Source organism: Ambystoma mexicanum, chromosome 4p (assembly GCF_040938575.1).
Source record: "Ambystoma mexicanum isolate Mex_15411 chromosome 4p, UKY_AmexF1_1, whole genome shotgun sequence".
In the NCBI taxonomy this organism is placed as follows: domain Eukaryota; kingdom Metazoa; phylum Chordata; class Amphibia; order Caudata; family Ambystomatidae; genus Ambystoma; species Ambystoma mexicanum.
The window spans coordinates 89480752-89499787 of NC_090927.1; the positions used below are offsets into that span (position 1 = coordinate 89480752).

The 19036-nt window shown below is 46.0% G+C and overlaps 1 protein-coding gene across 2 annotated transcripts in view; it reads left to right on the forward strand.

The window, feature by feature from the left end:
- The window catches only part of LOC138452547 (uncharacterized), a 172052-nt gene that overhangs the window by 38599 nt on the left and 114417 nt on the right, over window positions 1-19036 (forward strand). For both annotated transcript variants that reach the window (XM_069604993.1, XM_069604992.1), the window contains exons 2-3: window positions 10055-10198; window positions 15258-15404. In XM_069604993.1, the coding sequence (XP_069461094.1) occupies window positions 10055-10198; window positions 15258-15404 (291 nt within the window). The remainder of the gene's footprint in view (window positions 1-10054; window positions 10199-15257; window positions 15405-19036) is intronic.

Consider the following 19036-nt stretch of genomic DNA (forward strand, 5'->3'; position numbering starts at 1 on the left):
CTGTACCACTGCCAGACCTAAAACAGATTGGAGAATTCCTAGAATCCCCTGATGTTCACAAAACTCTTTCATTTGGGCATATGCCACATTGTCCAAAAGCTTTAACAAAAAAGACACATTTGTAAAGGATGAAAGTTCTCTGCCATTGCTAGATTAAGACTGTTCTTTTTTTAAAGTGGGGTGATCCATGCCTCTTTCAACACACGGGGAACAGAGAATTCTATAAATGAGACATTAATAATCCTGAGAATCCAGAGATGAGCCACTGCGTCCTTAATAATACTTGCAGTACATACATGTCACAGGCACGAAGTAGCCTTTGTGCACTTTAAGATGGTAGACATTTCGGACTGGGTCACTTGATGGAAAGAGAATAATGAGGGATCCACAGAAAGTCCATCCACTGATGGAGTATCCGATGGTGCTTGTGGGATGCCTAGTTGCACATTAGAAGAATTTAATTTGTTTAAACATAAGGTGATGTTTTCTTGGTGTACCAATATATTTCTGGCAAATTCCTCCTGAATAGCCTGGCTCCAACCATCACTCATTACATTTCCGGCCTGGAATTTTTCCCTTCCACTTCCCAGAGAATATTAGAGCTCTCTTGTGAGCTTGATTTAGCGCCAAGAATTCTAGAATTATAATTAAGATGTTCAGCAGCAAAAATAGATTGTTTCTATGCTGAAATTGCCTTTTTATAATTCAATAAGATACTCGAACATGAGTGTTTCCTCCATGCTCGTTCTTTAGACCTCTTTACGTTCCTAAGGGAAATCAAGTCCTTATTAAACCGAGTGTTTTTTTTTTTTGCTATAGCTTTTTATATTTTTCTATCCTCACAGCAGCCAAGGAATCTACTGCCTTTGAAATATAGTTTGTTGGAATTGGGCAACTAGGTCATCGGCCAACATAGATAACGGCAGAGTCATGTAGGTAGGGGAGAGCAAAGATTCTAAGGCTTGGGGGGCATTGCTTTTAAGTTTCTAGTGAGATGAGGTACCACCCTGGCATTAATCAAAGGAAGAATAAGGTTGAACGCAATAAGATAGTGATCAGGCCATGGGCATGGAGAGACCTCCATGGAAGGGACCTCAATGTATTACCCGTTTAATACCTATAACATCAAGTGCATTAGTGAGGGCAATAGATTCACCATCTAGGGCATTTCCAGCCCACAGATTAAAATCCCCTGACACCATAAGAAGAGACAATGGCTTTGATATCTCATACAAAGTGCAAGAAATTGCTCTTCAAAGAGTGGCATCTTATAAAATGGCCAATATGAAATCAAAAGAGAGATGGTCGTAATAGGTTCAAGGCTAGGTTTCACAAGTAGAGCTTCACAGCAGTCTGGTGAAACTTTTTGAGTTGAGTGAATCTTCAACAAGTTTTTATAGAGGTGGGCTGCCGCTCCCCCTTTAGAAGACGCACGGTCAACCCTATAGTACTTATATCCTTAGGTGGCTTCAAGTAACATAGCATGTGTGGAGGCTTCATGCAACCACGTCTCTGTGATAGCAAGCAGATCGAATTTAAGTTCTACCAACAAATCAGCCAATTCGGCAGCATGTTGCACCATAGAGTGAGTATTCACTAAGGGCACTTTTAAGCACCCGAGGTGAGCTAAGGAGTGTTCAGAATAGTCATCCACATTCCCATGTGTAAGGTTAAAGTTATTCATCGAAACACTATTGGGGGATTTGGAATCCATAGAAGAATTTGATGTGGCACTTATGTGAAGAGGGATGGGGAAGTTTGCCTCCTCCTCCCCCTCCTATAAGACACATGACACGGAAGAAGGCCAGGAGACACCGTGATCGCCCATACTATTCTGGACCAATTTCCAGTGCTCCAATGGTTGATAAGTATGTCGAGAGGTATGCCTTCAGCCAGTCCTACAGGCCAGGTGCAGTACAAATCTACCCCAGAGTGGTTGAAGAGCCCCAGGATGCAACCAAAGACAACTCAATTGACAGTATTGAATAAAGCGCCAAGAAGCAATGTTGCTGACGTGGTTAGAGACACCACGACTTAGAAGCGTTAGATATGAAGCACACGTGCCATCCGCACTTTGGGACATAAACACGCATTCGAATACAAGAAGAACACAAGCGTACAGTTCCATAGCTAGAGGACAGATACACATACTGTCATAGCTTTTATTATTTTTACCATTAGCTAAATGCAGCACCGCAGAAACTGCAAGAAGCAAGATATCCAGAGTAAAGCTTGCAGAATCTTACATGCAAATAACCTTATGGAACTGCAGGAGCACTTAAGGGACCTGACAGAGCCAAGTGTGACTAATCTATGGAAAATATAGAATAGCACGAACATTGTAGGAACTGCATAATGGTTTAGGAAAAATACAGCAGGCCCCAGGCCTCTCAGCAAGAGCTGAGCTGAATTCAGACTGAACAGAGAGCAAACGTGTGAGACAGGACTCGCTGCCACAAGATATGGATGATATTCCATTCCCTGAACGACAGTAGCATCAGCTGCAGTAAATGCAAATGATGCTCCATAATTCAGAGCTGTACAGCTCCAAATCATGGTCTCCAAACACGTGACCCGGCCGACTCGGACAATGGACAGCAACCACTACTGGGAAGGGGAGCCGATCTCACGCCGCCAGCCAGAAGCTCCAACACCTGAAATGTGCTCTATTAAATGTTCGCTCACTCAACGCCCACGCATCAGAAGTCAATGATATTATTACCAGCCAAGACTTAGATATGTTAGCCTTAACAGAAACTTGGTTACATTCTGCATCTGGCCCTACTATCAGCCTAGCTGTACCGCCAGGATACTCAATCTTAAGACAGGACCGATCAGCTAAAACGAGAGGTGGGGTCGCACTAATTTTTAAAGATTCCCTAGCCTTAAAACAGACTCCCACCACCGGGGAAGACACTACTGACATCCTCTCGGCCAAACTCACCCTCTCTCCTAAAGATACAGTAAACATTCATGTCATATATAGACCTCCAGGCCCTGTCAATAACTTCACAGGCATAGTCAACCACCTCCTTGGAAAAAAACATCAAACAAACTTCCAAAACTCTGCTTCTAGGAGACCTAAACCTTGGATACAATGATAAACTTGACAAAGCATCTACCTCTCTCGCTAGAAACCTCACAGATCTAGGATTCACTCAGATAGTTATTGCCCCGACCCATAATAAAGGCCGTATCTTAGACTGGGTGGCAGATCACAACTGTGGCTCCACCCTCAACTCCAACACAGCCCTTCCATGGTCTGATCACAACTGCCTTCAATTCTGCATCCCCATTTCCTTATACTCCAAACCACTTATACCCGCACCGGCCAAGCTAGCCAGAAGTGCCAAAAAAACTTACAGCAGACAATATACGTCCCTTTCTCAACAACCCGTGCCTAGCACCTCCTTTCTCCTCTGACCCCAACATTCTAGCAGAGATCTTCAAAGACACACTCACTCATGCCATCAACACTGCAGCTCCTCTTGAAAGCAAAAAAGAAAAAAAATCATTTCACTCCAACTCATGGTTCACAGAGGACCTATTAAACCTACGCCAATGTAAGCGCCAAGCCCTCAAAACATGGCAGGCCAATCCCTGTGATGCCACCAAAGTAGACTTTCTTTATATTGCTAAAAAATACAAAAGTGCTGTATTTCAGGCTAAGTCTGAAACCAACAATAAACGTATCCTGGAAGCTAACTCCCACTCAAAAGAGCATTTCACCATCTTTAAAGAGCTCACCGTCCCCCAATCTGTACCGATGAGATTGTTAAGGATGAAGCCTGGTGCAATAGCATCCAAACAGCGATGTTAAATAAAATAGACCTTCTTCAAAATAAAATAGCAGAACATTTCAAGGCTCTGCACCCCCAACAGACCCCCGCCGCCAATACCGCTAACGACCAGCACCCCTCCAAATTTTATTTTTCTCCAATCACCGAAGCAGATGCTCTCCAAATCCTCAAACAGCTCAAACCATCTCAATGCAAAGGCGATATATGCCCCCCCAACATCATTAAAGAATGTGCAGCACCCCTCACACCGATCATCACAGCATTCATCAACGCCTCATTCAAGACGGGCATAGTCCCTGACAGCCTTAAAGAGGCCTGGGTGCGTCCGCTCTTAAAGAAACCAACCCTGGATCCTGCCCAACCTAACAATTACCGACCCATCACAACAGTCCCATTTCTTCTGAAAATCTTAGATAAAGCGGCACATATACAGATACAGTCCTTCCTGGAAAACAACTCTGTCCTAGGTAAAAGGCAGTCCGGATTTCGCAAAGGTCATGGCACTGAAACCGCTCTACTAGATCTGAAGAACCAAATCACCCTAATACTAGATAAAGGGAAATTGGCCCTTCTGCTCCTCCTAGACCTCTCGGCGGCATTTGATTTAGTCGATCATGCCATCCTCACGAACCATCTCACCCAGGCCGCACATTTCTCCAAACAAGCCACAAACTGGATCACCTCCTTCCTCGAAGGAAGAGTAATGAAAGTGTTCTCCAATATAGCTAATGCAGAGCCTACCACCATCAGGTATGGAGTCCCTCAGGGCTCATGCACGGCGCCTACCCTTTATAACCTGTTTACTAAACCTCTCTTTGATAAACTGGATGCACTTGGGATCAAATACACCAACTACGCTGACGATACCCAAGTACTCCTCCTGCTCACAGGACTCTACCATCAGGACGCAGCCATCCTCCAGAACATATACGCCACCATCCAAGCTTGGATGACCACAAACGGCCTATGTCTTAACGGAGACAAGACCGAAATTCTCATCCTTGGTCAAAAATCCACCCTCACAAACCTCGACCCACTCTACACCAACTTCTCCATATGCAATTGTATCATCCCAGTTCTACCTTCTGTAAAAACACTAGGAGTCCACATTGAGGCCTCACTCTCCATGGACAAACAAGTCAACTCCATTGTTTCTGCCTCCGCTCTGAGCACTAAGCTCATTAATGCCATCAAACCTTTCCTAACTTTGCCTTTCTATTGCCAGAGCCACCATTGGAGCCAAACTAGATTACTGTAATGCGCTACTGGCTGGCACCTCCAACTCCGATCTCAATAAACTCCATACAACACAGAATAATGCTCTAAGAGCAGCTCTCAATATACCAAAAAGGGACCACATTGCACAAGCCAGAAAGGCAGCACACTGGCTACCTGTCAAAGAGCGCATTACATTCAAAATACTCACCACCGCACACAAATGTATCAACTTGTCTGCACCTTCATACCTGCCTGACACACTAGTCAGATCTCTCTCCTCCAGACCAACTAGGCAATGCCACTCCAACCAGCTTAGGGTCCCACGCATCAAACCAGCTAGAGCAGGTGGAATAAGTTTCCCTTACATTCCCCCTAAGCTATGGAACGCTCTACCCAGCACGCTCAGAGCAGAAACCTCTCTCACTGCCTTCCGAAAACAGCTGAAAACCACCTTGTTTAACTAATTCCTCTTCCTCCATTTCGTTACGCTCTCCTCATCCTCTCCTCTCCTCTCTTCCTCTCCTGTAGCTACTTCTCTTCTCTTGCAACTAAGTAATGATTTCAATGTATGCACAACTAGCCATTTTTCATAGCTGCAATCTTCTCCTGCAACTAAGTAATGACTTCAATGTATGTACAACAAATCATATCTGTAACAAGCGCCACAATGCCCCCTGGGCTGCATGTGCGCTAAACAAATGCGAATAAATAAATAAATAAATAAACAAAGATGCTACAATGTGAGACAAGTGTTGCACTGAGCAAAAGAGCACTCTCATAGACTAAGGTGGTACATGCAAGCTACAATGCAGACACATATATGGGCCTCATTACGAGTTCGCCGGTCCGGAATGCAGTGATTCCGTGACGACGGTGATACAGTTTCCGCATCTGCAAGGTTGCAGAAAGAGTGGCCGATTACGGCCTGTTGGTCACGCGCACCACACTGACGTGGAAACACTGTCTCCATCGCCACGTTAGTGGCAGTGTTTCCATGTCCATGATACTCGTAATGCACACAGTGTTACGTATTGCCGCTAACTTGGGTTTTCCGTGCCGACGAAGTTTATGGGTGCCTTAACTCCGCAGTGGCGGTTTATGGTGGTGGTATTTCCGGATTCGTAAGTCAAAATGTGGCGATCGCGGAAACGGCGCTGGTTTGGCTATACCGGCAATGTTACGTCCGGACCGGCGGACTCGTAATGAGGCCCATAGTCATTCTTGTTACCTTGAGAAGGTAGACCAAGAGCTGCGAACCTATGCGGATCCCAGGCTTGGGAACGTCAGCTCTAGCCAATCACAGTTAGACCCTCACACTGTAACATTGTTATAGATAGTGATTCGGGGATGGACCAGGCCAGCCACCTGACATGCGAGAGTCAGTAGACTAACATGTATCGTGTCCACTATCGGTGGACTATTACTCAGTAGCCAATCCAGTGGTCCGGTAGGCTTCCTGGAGAAGGGCCTAGGTTGTAACATCATTCGGGTACAAAACTGGCCTGCAAGCCAGGAGAAGTTGAGATGTCCGTGGATTCCTTCTATCCCTGCACTTATCCCTGTTGGTTTTGGCGGTAATAAACTGCAGTTTGAACTTGCCATTTGACTGAGTCCTCCGTTTGTCCAGTGGAAGGTGTTGGGCCACCTAAGAGTACGGAAACTCCTAGTGGCCCTGGGAGTTTGCACCAACAGATGCAATCTTGTGAATCGGAAGCATTATGCTTAGAGGCTAGATTCGCAGCATACAGAGGACAATTGAGGTCCTCACTAAGAGCATCTAGAGCCGGTGAGAGTAATCTAGAGATCGAATCAGAAATGGGCAAAAAAAGCCTGCAATAGTTCATGCAGGATGACAGGCTTCATTGCCATACAAGATGGTAGCCATATTAGAATCCAGTTGAGGCATAGAACACACATTGTCTGGATCATGTACAGAAACTGAGGGTGTTTGGCTGGGCATGATAGATAGGCCGTAATCCATAGCCAAGTGTCATGCAAGGATTTATGCCGCACTCAGCAGCGTTATAAGCATTATAAGCAAAGAAGTGCAAACAATCAGAACCAACCAGAACTAATCAGAACAAATAGGCAGAAAGGCACACATTACGAAGACAGCCAAATGTGGCAAAATCATTCTTTATTCTTAAAATGCTTAAACCAATATCTCTGCCAGTACTCCCAGCATGCACCAGCACAAACCGGCAGCGCCTTACAGACGCACGGATGCCGACACGCCAATGGCCTAGTAAGTACTGGACAGGACTACAACGCTAACCAAGAAAAGTGAGGCGAGGGCTCCGTCCACACAGTCAATGCAAAATGATGGTTTTAAAGGGTATACTTCAGGAAGGTATCTACGGGTGGACTTGTCATAAGATGCCACCTCGCCGCTAGGTGAGGGCTCCAGCCAAGCAGACAAGCAAACTGAAGGGTATCAGGACAAGCCTCACAATGGATGTGCTGGTAGGGATACCACCTCACACTTCTAAAATAACAAACTAGATAAATATATATACAAAGAACGTATGCCATAAAAGAGTTCACTCATTCATTGATAGCCTTCACCCTTTAAATCCCCGTAACATTGTCTAACTCCCCACATTCACTCCAATTCTACCTTTACCAAAGCCCTAAAACCAAAGAAAAAACCCTCTTTTTCACTTATTTCCCCCTTGCTTTACCTCTAAAGGTGAACTCATGTGAACCTAAAGCACTCTGAAGAGGTGCTCCTTCAATTCACCCTCCACAACTGTACCAGGGTACCACGCCTCCGGGGAACAGACAGGTCTCTTAACCGATATGGTGCCTGTGGAACTCTTTGGTCCCCGCAAATAAGCACTGCAGCCAAGTTGTGTGGTCAGGAGACCCCCAACATCTCGGAAAGCCTGTGGCCCACCTAGGGACGCCAAATGTGCGAACTTAAGAAGCCTGTGCATATTTCTACGTAAAGAAAGTTCATTGTACATTCAGCCGGGAGGAGCTAGATGTAGAGTCAAACTAACCTGAGTCTTCCTGAAGCACACAAGTTGACACATTATATACACATTATATACATTTTTGCAACAGTTATATCTTATTCGAAACCACCCCACACATGATTGATCAAAACCTATACAAAAGAAATCAAATCTTTTCCAATACCCCCATTCTCATTGGCCGCAAATATCTTTACTATCATCTTCAGCTCATGTGTAGAGCGCATCCCCTTTTAGGAATTGTCAGTGGTAGGTTGTGACATCATCACATAGTTACATATTTAAACAAATGTTATTCAGTACGAGTTTCAGCTGGCCTGGGGCCTTCTAACCCCAAATGTAACTGCACATGTTTTGCATGAAAACTTGAAACAATATGGGGAGGGGACAAGAGTAAATAGGTAAGATGAACTGGTGAGAACTATCTCACCCACCCCGACTTACTGCCGTCCTTGGAATACTCTAATCTAAATGACTACCAATTCAACACTCATGGGCTTCAGACATCCTCTGAGAGAATAATTGAAGCCCATAAAGTATCTGTTAACACTGACCTCAGGCATTCCTTCAGTCCAGGTTTATTACTCAGCCGTGAACAGATGGCCAGACCTATCTGAACAATGAATAACATGCTCTCATGTACATCAAAGATTGTATCTCCTTTCTGCGATACTGCCATGCCATAACCCCCCTGCCCCGGCCCTGCATGTGTGTGTGACTATTTAATCATTGTCACAGCTGCCCTTCCTCTGTCCTTCAATCCTTGCCAAACCAGTTTTTTCAGTCACTCAGAATTCACTTTGCAACCCTGACTGCAGTTTGGTTAAACTATGAAAATAACACAGCACACAGAATTGTACATTTTCCCATGTATGTATGTCAGTGCATGAATGTTTAGAACTACTGTGTCCTCTTTATAGTGGTTACTTCATGAAAAATCTCCTTTCTCACATGTGCATTTATGAAGCTCCTTGTTGCCCAGCTTCTAGGTGCTTCGTGGCACACCATAACCAGATTGTATTTATATTTAATTTGTGATTTTGACATGTATCTTCCTGCACACGTGCAAATCTTAAATGTATCAGTGTAAACACAATGTAACACTTAAAGTAACATATATCCCTGTTAGGCAGAATCCTGTGCAGGGCCCTTAGGGACCACTACACACAATTAAGACTACAGGTGGTAATACAAGTTCACCTTTGGCACAAGGAATTCTCCAAGCTTGCTGAAAAAATAAAAGCTTTTGTTTTCTGCACAATTACGTCTCTGAGTGGCTTTCATTGAGTTATGGCTGCTAAAATCAGATGATTAAACCGGGATAAGTTGGATCAGGGACATCTTCAGGGTTCAGCTTTGGACTGGCCTCTTTCTGTGTTCTATGTGCGTATCTGTTCGTTTAAAGCGCCCTGATGCCCTTGGGCTACCGGCGCTATATAAAAATGAAATGAAATAAAAGTACTCTTCAACACAGAGCTGAGAGGACACAGGTGTTCATCCCTCCTCCCCATGCAAGTTGGATAGCTGGAGGAGAGGGGAGTACTATAATTGTGTGGGACCGGGCACAAGGCTGTCATTTGCTTTTAGCTGGATACAATGATAGAAGCTGCTCGGGTCATGCCAGCGACTTTATCCACAGGGCGATCTTATTTAACGCTGAGGAATGTAGTTTCAGGGGACCTTTGCTCTCTTCACCCTGATCTACAAGTCAGGCAATTAAAGGAACCCTGAAGAATGAAATATGACAAGGGATCAGAGAAACGTGATTCTTTGGTATCTTGTAGGAAAAAAGCAACAGGAGAACGCTGTATAAGAATAAGGCTACTATTATTTTGAGCATTGTAATGCATCAGTGAAAACTATGTTTACAGATCATGTCCTAGCAATGATCATGAGTTCATTATAAAACGTTTTTTTTTTCTTCAGAACAGTAAACACAGACTCAGTATCAATTAATAAACTGTGCATAGGTAAAGCAACATCAGGCATGTGCAGATGTCAGTAGTCGCACTACAGGCTCACACACGGCTCTGATTTCCTGGCGGCCATTTTCTTTTTCAGGTAATTTGAATTCCTGCCCCTCTTATGACAGAAGCATATGTGCACTTGCCTTTGTTGCTCCGGACGAGTGCCAGACCGACAGGAATTGTTCTGAGACTCAACACTGCTGTTGCTCTACCTGTAGGAGGGCCTGCACACCGAAAGGTAAGGACTTCTGGTGGCAATCAAGATCCGTATAGACCTCAAGGAGGATCAAATGTATCTGTTTAACATCTTAGCGCCAAGAAACCACACTCTTAACTTAGCCCGCGTCACATATAGATAGAAATTGAATGTTAGTATGTGCCACACTAAGATGTAATAGTGATCACTAGCCTGCCTCACATCTAGATAGGATAGTGAATGATAGCAAGAACCACACCTAGACTTAACTGCAAGGACAGCAATGCCAATGAACCGATCCACTAACAATTTCACCCCTCTGCATACACCTCTATAACTCTAACCAAACAAAACCACAAGCCTACAACACAACAATCCGCACAAACTTCACTACACTGCAACAGCAAAACAAACCACACATAGACTCGCACAACAGCACACAATGACTACCGACCGTAAAACACCCCAAGCCCAGTCAACGGACCCATTGGGCTGAGGCTGCAAACAGCACATCACTGCTCTCTTGCACTTTTCCAGCTTATTCCCTTTCTCAGAGCCTTTCTCGGAGCCGCCAGAGCGCCAGGGGACCAATCCGGTAGAGATAGTGCGCGGTACAAATTTCCTTTAACATTAACATAACTCTCATGTACGAGAGCGCAATAAAGCCAAATAATTTGAATTCCGACTAAACATGTGAGTTTTCCGACTAAACATGTGAGTTGAGAGAGACAAGCACCACAGCTGTGTCATTTGAGCACCTCTTGCCAGTAGACGTGGGAACTTACACGAACACGGCACACAAGGTGCATCTACTCTTCCGGCAAATGTGGCTTCACCCTGCCTGTAAAGCATTGAGCCTGTGCAGTGGCGATGCACCTTATCTAGCACATGTGATGGGCAGATACAGCTTGCATGTAAAGCACTTAGCCTGTACAATGGGACAGCCTGGGTATTGGGGGCACACCATATAAATCACTTATCCTGGGTAATAGGGACACACCCTGCATGTAAAGCACTTACTAGGGGTAATGAGGACACACCTTTCATGTAAAGCACATAACCTGTACAATGGGACAGCCTGGGTATTGGGGGCACACTATATAAAGCACACACCCTGCATGTAAAGCACTTTGCCTGGATAATGAGAACACACACTGCATGTAAAGCACGTAAGCTGGGCAATGAGGACACACCTGGTATGTAAAGCACTTAAGCTGGGTGATGGGGATACACCCTGCATGTAAAGTACTTACCGTGGGTAATGGGGGCTACACTGCGCATATACAGCACTTTGCCTGGGTACTGGGGATACCAAGGGCCCGATTCATGGAATTTGTAGCAGAGTGCAAAGTGACTTTCCACTGCAAAAATACACTTTGCACTGGCATTGCACAACAAAAATACACTTTGCATCGCTCCGTGAATCACAGTGTTTGTTGGCAGTTAAATTCGCTTTGTACCAGTGCAAAGTGTGCTAAAGATTCCATGAATCAGGCCCCATGTTAATGTTAATGTTAAAGGACATTTGTACCATGCACTATCACCACCGGAGTGGTCCCCTGGTGCTCTGGCGGCTCTGAAAGAGGGAGGGAGAGGTGGGTTCGTGGGTGGAGGCTGGAAAAGTGCAAGATTGCAGTGATGTGCTGTTGGCAGCCTCAGCCCGGTGGTTCCGTCGGCTGGGCCTGGGGTGTATGCGGCCGGGAGTCATCGTGTGCTGATGTGCAAGTCTATGTGTGTTTTTGTTTTGTTGTTGCAGTGTAGTGAAGTTTGTGTGGTTTGTTGTGCTGGAGGTTTGTGGTTGTGTTTGGTTTGGAGTTTGAGAGGTGTATGCAGAGAAGGAAATTGTTAGTGGTATTGGCTAGTTGGTATCTCTACCCTGGATTGACCAGTTGAATTTGTGTAATCATACACGACTGGGTGCTTGCGCACCTTGTGCCTCAGAAGGCTGTCCCCTCCATCAGCTCCCTCAGTAACTTTGCATGCTCCTCACCCCCACCCACATGACCAGCGCACCTGCTAGTGTTCATACTTCAGATTGTGTGGTGATTGGTGGTATCTCATCCATTCCACAGCCCCGTGGTACATAGTTCTCGAAGGTGGACCCCTGTGTTCAGTGCCAGCCCTACTAGTGCTCAGAGTACTTCTGTCAGTTCTAGGGGCTTGTAAATGTCCTTTCCTGTTGAGTCATTTGTCTTACTGTTGTTTCGGTTTTTAGTCTCTGGTGTTGAAGAGCCTGGTTTTTAGTAATTTTCTGAATTTAAGGTGATCTTTGGTGTTCCTTATTACTTTTGGGATGTTGTTCCAGGTTTTTGTGGCTAAGTGGTAGAAGGCGGTGCCTCCGAGTTTTTTCTTGATGTAAGGTTTTAGTCCCAGTCGGGTTTCGTTGGTTGACCTGAGCGGTCTCTTTGGTTTGTAGATTGTTATTTTCTTTTGTAGGAATTCTGCTCCTTGTCTGCAGATTGCCCTGTGCGTTATGTACATTGTTTTGAAGGTGATACAGTGTTTTACTGGGCACCAGTGTAGTGTTTTTAGGGCCGGGGTGATGTGGTCTCTTCTGGATAGTTTGAGGAGTAGTCTGGCTGCTGTGTTTTGGATCCGTTGTAGCTTCTTCAGTAGGTATTCCGGTATACCGAGGTACAGGCTGTTTGCATTGTCGATACTTGACATGATGAGGCCGACGATAGTGAGTGTTTTGTGTGTGAAGGAGAGGAAAGGTAGTATTTTTCTTGCCATGTCTGGAAAGCACTTAGCCTGGATAATGAGGACACACCCTGTCTGTAAAGCACTTAGCCTGGGTAATGGGGACACACCCTGTCTGTAAAGCACTTAGCCTGGATAATGGGACAGCCTGGGCATTGGGGGCACACTGTACATACAGCACTTAAGCTGGGTAATGAGGACACACCCTGCATGTAAAGCACTTAAGCTTGGTGATGGGGACACACCCTTCATGTAAAGCACATAACCTGTACAATGGGACAGCCTGGCTATTGGGGGCACACTATATAAAGCACTTACCCTGTGAGATGGGGATACCCTGCATGTAAAGCACTTAGCTGTCACAATGGGACCGCCTGGGCATTGGGGGCACACTGTACATACAGCACTTAAGCTGGGTAATGAGGACACACCCTGCATGTAAAGCACTTAAGCTGGGTGATGGGACACACCATTCATGTAAAGCACATAACCTGTACAATGGGACAGCCTGGGTATTGGGGGCACACTATATAAAGCACTTACCCTGGGTGATGGGGATATACCCTGTATGTAAAGCACTTAGCTGTCACAATGGGACAGCCTAGGCATTGGGGCACACTGTACATACAGCACTTAAGCTGGGTGATGAGGACACACCCTGCATGTTAAGCACTTAAGCTGGGTGATGGGGATACACCCTGCATGTAAAGGACTTACCCTGGGTAATGGGGGGGGGGGTACACTGTGCATATACAGCACTTTGCCTGGTTACTGGGGATACCAAGGGCCCGATTCATGGAATTTGTAGCACAGTGCAAAGTGACTTCGCACTGCAAAAAATACACTTTGCACTGGCATTGCACAACAAAAATACAATTTGCATCGCTCCGTGAATCACAGTGTTTGTTGGCAGTTAAAGTCACTTTGCACCAGTGCAAAGTGTGCTAAAGATTCCATGAATCAGGCCCCATGTCTGGAAAGCACTTAGCCTGGATAATGGGGACACACCCTGTCAGTAAAGCACTTAGCCTGGATAATGGGGACACACCCTGTCTGTAAAGCACTTAGCCTGGATAATGGGGACACACCCTGTCAGTAAAGCACTTAGCCTGGATAATGGGGACACACCCTGTCTGTAAAGCACTTAGCCTGGATAATGGGGACACACCCTGTCTGTAAAGCACTTAGCCTGGATAATGGGGACACACCCTTCATGTAAAGCACTTATCCTGGATAATGGGTACACACCCTGTCTGTAAAGCACTTAGCCTGGGTAATGGGGATACACCCTGTCTGTAAAACACTTAGCCTGGGTAATGGGTACACACCATGTCTGTAAAGCACTTAGCCTGGGTAATGGGGACACACCCCATCTGTAAAGCACTTAGCCTGGGTAATGGGGATACACCCTGTATGTAAAGCACTAAAGCCTGGATAATGGGGACACACCCTTCATGTTATGTTATGTTATGTTATGTTATGTTATGTTATGTTCTGTTAAAGGTACTTATATAGCGCACCGTCACCAATGGAATTGGTCCCCAGGCGCTCTGGCAGATCTGTAAACGAGAAGGTGGGATGGGTTAGTAAGGTGAAGAGGGAGTAGGATAGTGAGAGGGGTGGTACCACCAACTCGGTGGACACCGGGTGCTGATCTTTGGTGCAAGTATTGGATCGGTGTCAGTCCGCGTGTGCTGTTGGTGTAGCTTATGTGTTTTGGTGTGGTGAAGTGTGTGCGGCTTGTTGTGCGAGAGATGGTTGTGTGAGTTTTTCAGTGATATAAGTATGCAGAGAGTTTGAGCTTATATTGGTTAGTGGGTTATATGAGGTTTAACATGCTGACCTACATAGTTCCGTCTAAGTGTGGCTTCATGTAAAGCATTTAGCCTGGGTAATGGGGACATACCCTGTCAGTAAAGCACTTAGCCTGGATAATGGGGACACACCCTGTCAGTAAAGCACTTAGCCTGGATAATGGGGACACACCCTGTCAGTAAAGCACTTAGCCTGGATAATGGGGACACACTCTGTCAGTAAAGCTCTTAGCCTGGATAATGGGGACACAACCTTCATGTAAAGCACTTAGCCTGGGTAATGGGGGCACACCCGGACAGTAAAGCACTTAGCCTGGGTAATGATGGCACTCTGCTTGTGGCTCACTTTGCCAGTAGTGTCTCTGTCATCCGGCTCCAAATTTACCAATGGCTCACTTTTCTCTGCCACTGCACTTACAATCCTGCCTGTCCCGCCTCTCCGCTAGCTAAGTAAACCTCACTACCCACTGAATATGCAAGTTCCGCTGCAGACTTTTGAAATAAATAACACTTAGATATTTTGCGGAGAATGTGTGGAAATAATTATAGATGATTAAAAAGAATGTATTTTATGCTCCCTGTGATAGTAAAACCGGGTGCGTGTCCAGTTGCCAAGCTCCCCTGTACAGATAATCAGGAACCAGATAACTGCACAGATGACGGGGACTGCACAGGAAGAGCGAAGTGCTGCGAAGGCTGCAGAAAGCACAAGCGCTGCACGAACCCTGATCCAGGTACCTTTGTAATATATGTATAATATGTATCCAGTGCTTAAAGTGGCGTGGTCGAAAAGGGGTGGGGCGCCGCAATTAAGAGAACACTTGCCTTTGCTGAATGCAGCCTGTTATTTTGCAAAAGGGCTGTGGCCTAACAGGAGGTATTTAGGCAAGGCTTTTTTTCTAAAGCCCAAAGCTCTCACGTATACGTGGGAGCTTTGGGCTTTAGAAAAAGGCCTTGGGTTCTAGTGGGCTGGGGATAGGATAGCAGGGGACATTAGGGAGTCCCAGTACGGCCTTGCGTCGGACACAATTGTCAGAGCCTGCCGGGGCTCTGCTCTGGCTAGCCCCGCCCCACTTAAAGCCGTGCTGCCTCTCCCACTTAACGTAGTAAAACTGCATGCCCCTCAGCTCCTCCTGTGATTGCCTTTGAATGATACTAGTGGGTAAAGCAGCGTGTACCACAATATCTGGCATAATTCTTCTCTGTGTGGGTTTGAGGAAGATTAATTCCCACTATGGCCCCCACGAGGGTGATGGTAAAAAACTGGGGCGGTTTTTAATGCCTCCGCTATTAATTGCTCCGCATAACAATGGGCTGAGGTTGCATGACGTACATGGAGTGGAATGCATGGGTTAAACCTCCAATCAGTCCCGTCAAATGCAGCCCATGCAGTAAATAGTCCAGCCAATCCAAACTCCCCAAAAAAACACGTGGTATTCATAATGCAACCTCTTGTTTCCAGATACCACCAGATTCATGGCGAGGCCTCAGTGTGAACCTAAGCACATATTTACATAAAACAAGTCACGTGTCATGCTGGAGTCCAACCTCTAAGAGCAGGATTGGGTAAGAAGCAAGTCGCTTGGCATTGTCTTAGTTCCAAGACAAGCGCATAGCGCCTGAGCTATGCTCCTAGCTCAAGGTATGAACTAAGGGTTGGTCTGTTAAGGCGTCCAGTCATAATAGAAACACATCTTTTACTTAGGCAGCAAAGTCAGGATCTGCAGGCCATAACAGCGACAATGGCCTGCTGCTACATTGGTAGGACGAAGCACAGAGAGGGCCTTTAATGAGGGCTGCAAGCTGTTACCACATGGTATGACCCACAACTCCTGGCATTACTCTTGCAAAATGGCATAACTTCAAGTTTCTACATTTTAGTGTGGAAAAAAGGCTCGGTTCCTGCTATGAGAAACGTTTTTTTGCACAAGTAAAATGGCCATCAGGATAGTGGGGAAGGCAGTTCTCAGAAGAGCCCCTTTTCTATTTTTGTTGTGTCTGGTGGCCAACTTTACAAAATAGTTTTGCGGGACACTTTGGTAGCACATCAGATGTGGCCTGCAATGCACGAGGTTCCATATGTTGTCATTCCAAACAACCAAATGCCATCTCAACATTTTTGGCAACACTATTGGCAGATGGCATTTTAGCACATACACAGCTCAAGAAAATAAAAAAAAATAAAAAAAATGTAGGACATGCAGGACACTCACCTGTTAGAGCTCTGTCCATGCCCTACGGGGAAAAGTCATGAAAACCTCCTAATATGCAAATGCGTTCACAACCAGCAGAAGTGACTTCACAGAAAAGGGCATGGCAAGGCAAGGAGCATCATCAGTCTGCGATACTTGGAGTCACCAGGAGAAGTGATTTCACAGAAAAGGGCATGGCAAGGAGAGACATCAGTCTGCGATACTTGGAGTCACCGGGAGAAGTGGCTTCACAGAAAAGGGCATGGCAAGGAGCGTCATCAGCGTGCAATACTTGGATTCACCAGGAGAAGTGGCTTCACAGAAAAGGGCATGGCAAGGAGCGTCATCAGCGTGCAATACTTGGAGTCACCGGGAGAAGTGGCTTCAGAGAAAAGGGCATGGCAAGGAGCGTCATCAGTCTGCGATACTTGGTGTCACCGGGAGAAGTGACTTCACAGAAAAGGGCATGGCAAGGAGCGTCATCAGTCTGCGATACTTGGAGTTAACAGGAGATGCGAGTTCACAGAAAAGGGCATGGCAAGGAGCACCATCAGTCTGCGATACTTGGAGTCACCAGGAGAAGTGACTTCACAGAAAAAGTCATGGCAAGGAGCATCATCAGTCTGCGATACTTGGCGTCACCAGCAGAAGTGGCTTCACAGAAAAGGGCATGGCAAGGAGCATCATCAGTCTGCGATACTTGGAGTCACCAGGAGAAGTGACTACAAAGAAAAGGGCATGGCAAGGAGCGTCATCAGCGTGCGATACTTGGAGTCACCAGGAGAAGTGGCTTCAGAGAAAAGGGCATGGCAAGGAGCGTCATCAGTCTGCGATACCTGGTGTCACCGGGAGAAGTGACTTCACAGAAAAGGGCATGGCAAGGAGCGTCATCAGTCTGCGATACTTGGAGTCACCGGGAGAAGTGGTTTCACAGAAAAGGGCATGGCAAGGAGCGTCATCAGTCTGCGATACTTGGAGTCACTGGGAGAAGTGGCTTCACAGGAAAGGGCATGGCAAGGAGTCATCAGTCTGCGATACTTGGAGTCACCGGGAGAAGTGGTTTCACAGAAAAGGGCATGGCAAGGAGCGTCATCAGTCTGCGATACTTGGAGTCACTGGGAGAAGTGGCTTCACAGGAAAGGGCATGGCAAGGAGCGTCATCAGTCTGCGATACTTGGTGTCATCAGTCTGCGATACTTGGAGTCACCAGGAGAAGTGAGTTCTCAGAAAAGGGCATGGCAAGGAGCACCATCAGTCTGCGATACTTGGAGTCACCAGGAGAAGTGACTTCACAGAAAAAGGCATGGCAGGGAGCATCATCAGTCTGCGATACTTGGCGTCACCGGGAGAAGTGACTTCACAGAAAAGGGCATGGCAAGGAGCATCATCAGTCTGCGATACTTGGAGTCACCAGCAGAAGTGGCTTCACAGAAAAGGGCATGGCAAGGAGCGTCATCAGTCTGCGATACTTGGAGTCACCGGGAGAAGTGGTTTCACAGAAAAGGGCATGGCAAGGAGCGTCATCAGTCTGCGATACTTGGAGTCACTGGGAGAAGTGGCTTCACAGGAAAGGGCATGGCAAGGAGCGTCCTCAGTCTGCGATACTTGGTGTCACCAGGAGAAGTGACTTCACAGAAAAGGGCATGGCTAGGCGCGTCATCAGTCTGCGATACTTGGAGTCACCAGGAGAAGTCACTTCACAGAAAAGGGCATGGCAAGGAGCGTCATCAGTCTGCGATACTTGGAGTCACCAGGAGAAGTAGCTTCACAGAAAAGGGCATTGCAAGGAGTGTCATCAGTGAGAAGTGACATGGCAAGAAGGTATCATGAGTTAGCCGGGTGACAAACACATGAATTGCACTACAATTTTTATAGATGGAGCAACTCTGTAGTTAATTAACCATGTATGAGGCTTTTTATATATATTAAAATCAAAAAGCATATTGATATAACATATGAACTGAACCACTTACAGAGCATCCAGATAAAACACAGTGAAATATATGATTTGACCAGGATCCCACACTTTGGCTAAGTGGTGAAACTAGGATTTGGGCAGTTCAAGCACTTGACCACATACCTTCCCAGGTTTAGTTAATATACATATTTATTAAGGCTTTGGTTGAGTTTCATATGCTTAAATGCTACCTTGTTTACAGCAATACCTCGAAAAG